Genomic DNA, 5,505 nt, shown 5'->3' on the forward strand with positions numbered 1-5,505 from the left:
ATGTGCATAACTTACAAAACCACCTAACGTTGACCGTCCATGACAAAGAATTTGGACAACTTTGGATTCGCCTATGTTCTACTGGGTTCCGGGTGTAATTCCTAATCTCCGAGCGGAATTTGTACCCTTGCAGGCACTCCGCGCCCGCTCGGGGATTATTTAATGACATTGATACATATATACAAAATAAAAATTTATTTCAACAAGCTTGCCCAAATCACAAAATGCTGATTTCCATTGGGGCATGCAACAAATTACAAGAACATGGTAATATCATTACACTTAAAGGCCCAGTAGTGTGCCTGCTCAACAATGTGTTTTAAGAGAAAACACATCGTTCAGCAGCGCTACTGTGCCTTTTACTATTTACTATGTGTAATGATATCCAATATAATTTAAGAGCGTTGGGTTTGCAGCTGTGTCACATTGCCGAAAGAAGCGCAAGCCATACCAGAATGCCAACCTCTCTCCTATGGAAGCAGAATTCAATCATTCAATGAGCTCTGTACAGGTTGCTGTTGAATTTAAAAAGAACTTGAAGATTAGATTGAGTGTGGTTGGAAAGATGTACACTGTATGTGCTTTGTTGAGAAATGCTTTAACCTGTTTATATGGTTCAACTACTAGTTCATATTTCCAAGTCAATCCTCCTACCATACAAGAATATTTTCAATTGAATTAGAATAGCTTATTATATCCTTTGTTTTAAAGGTCTGTTCACACAATCCAATTTTGTTGGATCTAATTTATAGTCTCAACCTGTGTATGGTGGCCGGCCGTTCTCATAGTAGAAATTATAATAACTTGGATATATTTAAAAAGAAATGAAAAATAAATTTCATTAAATATAAAAATAAATTAATATACAATAAAAATAAATTAATAAATAATAAAAAATATTTCGTTATAATTAAATTACAAATTTTATTTTGAATGTAAAATAAAAAATAAATTTAAATCTTTAGATTAAAGTACATTTTAAAAATATAGAGACTGAAAAATATTTGTATGGTGAACTTTGAAATTAATTTGCAATTTTACTATAAAAGCAATCTGTAATGCCCTGGCCGGTCGTTCTCATTTAAAAAAAATTCGCAAAATGAAATGTTCCAAGCGGCCGGTTGTTCTCATAGCCCGCCAGTATTGTGACCTGTGACAGAAGTAACCACTGACCTATTCTAATATAATATTATAGCTCAGTTATATAGCTCAGTGGAAGTAACTCAATAAAAAGTAAGATGGCGGAAGGAAATATACGAAATAACGATTGGGAAAATGACGACGATTTAAAGTCTTTTCTAGAGGAAAATGTTATGCAAAATCTATAACGTAGAGAGATTTTGGATTTTGTCCGACAAGATTTTCCGCAGTATGTGTGAAGCTTAAGAACATTAAGCAGACGTTTGAAGTTTTATGATATCAAGTAAGTTCATTATGATACACCACTCGAAGATGTGGAAAGGTAGAGGGTCCAGGACAATTGTTGGGTTATTGGGCGATGCAGTGAAAAATAAGAGAGCAACATAACTTAGCTGTACCCTGAGACCTAGTACACAACATTATGGGTTATGTCGATCCAGAAGGGCTGGAACGCCGCGGGAACGTTGGGGAAAAAAACGACGAAGAGGTGCCACCTGTACTTTTACATCATTGGTAATGCCATTGGTCAATTATTCATTTGCCAAAGGTCTCCAAGTAGGCCAATAAGACAGTATACGCATAATAATAATTCTTAAATGACATATTGTCCAACTATTTAGGGATTCAATCATACTCATTCAGCAGATGGGCATAGTAAGCTCATGGGCTTTATGAATGGCACCTTTCCTCTTGCCGTATATGGGCTACAAGACGTGTTTAGCAACTATATTATATATTTGAAGCTTTGGACATCAAACTCAGACCCAAAGCTGGTGGGACGATGGTACCTAGAACAATTATACAGATCAAGAGGTAGAGTAGAGTAAGGTATTTTTAGTTTATCATAAAACTCAAATTACCACCCTTGTATTTTCATAAATTATCTGGTGAATAAAGCAATTTTTTTATATTCTTTATTTAACAGTAATAAGTAATCACTTGAGGCTTGACAAGGGAACTGAAACAGGTCACATGGCCACTATCCATGTGTTTCTAAGGCAGCATCAAGATGAAGAATATAATGTAAATGGTGAGGACACTGTACATTATGGGCCATCAACCAACAACAAGGTAAGAATACAGGGTGTGTCAGAAAAAAGTAGACAATTTTGAAATAACAAGGTTAAATTTCTTTTTTTCTTTTTAGTGTTACATTAAGCCAACGATTCTAACATACCAATATTTGCATGATTCTATGCGATATTTTGATATATATATATATATATATATATATATATATATAAAACAAGTAAAAGACACGGTTTTCTGTGGTTTATAGCATACAGTTCTGTTTCGTACAGGACTAGCCTGCACTCCTCAGTGCTATACCAGAGGAATAGAAGAATATACCAATAGGAATAAATAAACGGCTGTCAGAAATATCCTCAAGCGAATAAGTATTCCACAGAGCAATACCACCCTACCAAAAAGCACTGAACAAAAGTGGATACGAGTATGAATTGCACTACCAACAAAACCCAATGGAGATGGAAAATAAAAGATCTAGGAGAAGGAATATAATCTGGTACAACCCCCCATTTGATCTGAATGTGAAAACCAATATCGGCAAAGAATTTTTGAAGATAATAGCCAAATGTTTTCCACCGAGCAATAAGCTACACAAAATTTTTAATAAGAATACCGTGAAACTTTCCTACAGCTGTATGCCAAATCTCTGATCGAAGGCAATAATAAAAGATTACGTAAAAGCAATAGCAACCACGCAGAAGAGAGAAATTGCAATTGCCCGAAGAATGCTGAGTGCCCCCTGGGAGGAGAATGTTTGACGAAAGACATTGTATACCAAGCCACTGTAACATGCCAAGAAAAAGAGCAAACGTACGTCGGCGTAACAGCTACAACTTTTAAATCAAGGCTTGCAAACCATAAAGCATCATTTAAGGCGGAAAAGAAAAGAAATTTGACCGAATTAAGCAAATACATTTGGCATTTGAAGGACAATAACCTGAATTATGCAATCAAGTGGAAAATTTTGAGCCACGCCCCCCACTATTCCAATACAACAAAGAGGTGTAACTTATGCATCACAGAGAAATTCTTTATTTTATGTAAACGGCGATTAGCGACCCTCAACAAGCGGAACGAATTAATTAGCAAATGTAGACACGAGAATAAATTTCTTTTGAAAAGTATTAGATAGAACAATGAAACTTTTAAAATAAGATTTTTAATCGGTTTTAGTAAATTTTTATGTAAATAAGATATAGTATTAGGATTCTGAATTTGTAAATATTCTTCGTTAATAACTCTGGTATAGCACTGAGGAGTGCAGGCTAGTCCTGTACGAAACAGAACTGTATGCTATAAACCACAGAAAACCGTGTCTTTTACTTGTTTTATTTCGCTCTACTTAACGGTATTGAGCACTCTGGATACGCTAATAGAACTCTTCTATTTATATTTTTTATATTTATATATAATATATATATATATTATATATATAATATATATATATATAGTTTTTAACTATTCCAAAATTGTCTCCTTTCTTCTGATATACCCTGTGTACATGAGATCACTTGAATATATAGCAAAACAGTCTAGTAATTACATAAATACAGTATGTCATTTGAGTATGTTATTGCAGATTGAACGCTGGTGGCGCGAGTTGCACCATCATCTCGAGAAGTATTTCAAGAGACAGTTACTAATGTTATTAGAACAAGGCCACTATGATCAGCACAATCAAACTGATAGTTAATGCTGCTTTTAACTATTCTATTCTGCTTACTGCTACCAGAGATTACCAGTAGGATTAGTCATGTCATATATTCGTCTTATTAACGACTAATTACTCTTGTATGCTATTGTTCCTACAATATGTAAACATGAAATATATGAATATATACCCCCCAATTAAGCAGTCTATCTACGGCCCTGGTGGTTATTACAAATAACAAACCATTTTATTACAAACTTATGCAAGTCTATTTTCCCTAACAGAGATTTGTTGGCATTTGTTTATATACCAATAATTGGAAAAGAACTGGAGGTGTTCAGAGAAACTATATGGAACTCACATAGAGTAAGATGCCAAAAGGAAGCTCAGTTACCCAAGGGAATACCAAAACATTTATATGCATTTCCTGAGCAATATGAAGCCGAGCAATGTGGTATGTAATTGTATTAAATTTAGATAGTACGTAAGTGAACAAAGAGACAGAGAATATAGTGTTCCTTGTTTGGTCTCAAATAATCGTATGTTTCTTTCACTTCATTCCCCTATCTACACAAACACAGTGAAAAGTGCAAAACCTGAAATATCCAAAATGCAATTATATGCAATTGCTTTAATCAAAACTGTACTACATTTATTATATAAATTTAGTTTTTTATGCCTGGTGTATCAGAAACTTTTTGTTACATATTGATTAACAGGTTTCAGTGTAAGCAAAGAAATACTTGATGAGGCAACCAATCTCTCTGAAGTCATGAGTGTTGGAGATGATTATTTAACTCATGCTGTATGAGAAGAATGTGAAAGAATTATACCTGCAATTGATGATGTAAAGCCAAATGATGCTGCAACAGCTTATTTATTTCTGAAGGCACATTACAATGTGCCATCAGCCAGTTTATCAGAAGTTAGTGAGAGCACCTGATATAGAGCCTGCATGCTGTTCATTCAAGTCTACAAAAATGCTACAAATGTATACAAATAGCAACTCTATAGTGATTTTTTTGAACAATAATAGTATATTTGTAAAAAGACAAGGGAAGACTTGGGAAGACTTCCATCCTGAGCAACATAAGAAATATTACAGGTTGCAATCTATAAATATTAACCAAAATTTAAGTGTTTTACTGTCTTTATGGCAGTGTATGGCAGTAGAACAGTACTTTTTGTTTTAATAATGTGAAGTACAACCTGGATGGGGACTTTTTTTTCAATGTAAGATTACGAGCTAGACACTGCCAACTTTCAGAATAGTATCTGTCCAAACTTTTGCTCATCAGCTGCTGGTATTAAGTTCATTGATCATATTGCAAAACTTGTTGCAGATGTGTGCATCCAGAAATTCTTCAATACTTATAAAGGAAATATTGCCACAGCAAAAGTAAGCTTCACCACTCTCTGCACGTAATTCACTAGTGGCAATTTCTGGGTCATAAAGGTGGTAACCTGAACCCTGAAGATAAACAAGCATGAGTTTCTTGGAACTTTGAATGTGAGAATAATGCACTAGGCATTCAGCCTTGTCAATAATTGTCATCATGCCAGCACTGCAAACCTATTTACAAATATAGAAGCTATCGTCATATGTACTATATGTTGTATATTTTTAGACTTAGTATATAAAGAAATGTGTTTGAGTTCTCTGTATTTTGCCATTGAACATCTAA

At 34.2% G+C, this 5,505-nt stretch overlaps 1 protein-coding gene across 1 annotated transcript; it reads left to right on the forward strand.

Moving 5' to 3' along the window:
- Positions 1–1,802: 1,802 nt before the first annotated feature.
- LOC114526598 lies at positions 1,803–4,631 on the forward strand. The gene is made up of 5 exons (XM_028548194.1): positions 1,803–1,953; positions 2,066–2,211; positions 3,749–3,857; positions 4,107–4,274; positions 4,540–4,631. Exons 1-5 carry the CDS (start codon positions 1,803–1,805, stop codon positions 4,629–4,631), a joined length of 666 nt encoding a protein of 221 aa, XP_028403995.1.
- The last annotated feature ends 874 nt before the right edge of the window (positions 4,632–5,505 follow it).

Source organism: Dendronephthya gigantea, unplaced genomic scaffold (assembly GCF_004324835.1).
Source record: "Dendronephthya gigantea isolate DGI-Jeju-01 unplaced genomic scaffold, DenGig_1.0 000039F, whole genome shotgun sequence".
Classification (NCBI taxonomy): Eukaryota; Metazoa; Cnidaria; class Anthozoa; order Malacalcyonacea; family Nephtheidae; genus Dendronephthya; species Dendronephthya gigantea.

Coding starts and splice junctions, on each gene's coding strand:
- LOC114526598 (XM_028548194.1), top strand. CDS start 1,803: ATGGGCTTTATGAATGGCACCTTTCCTCTTGCCGTATATGGGCTACAA. Junction 1,954..2,065: donor ACAATTATACAGATCAAGAG/GTAGAGTAGAGT, acceptor TTTATTTAACAG/TAATAAGTAATCACTTGAGG. Junction 4,275..4,539: donor ATATGAAGCCGAGCAATGTG/GTATGTAATTGT, acceptor ATTGATTAACAG/GTTTCAGTGTAAGCAAAGAA.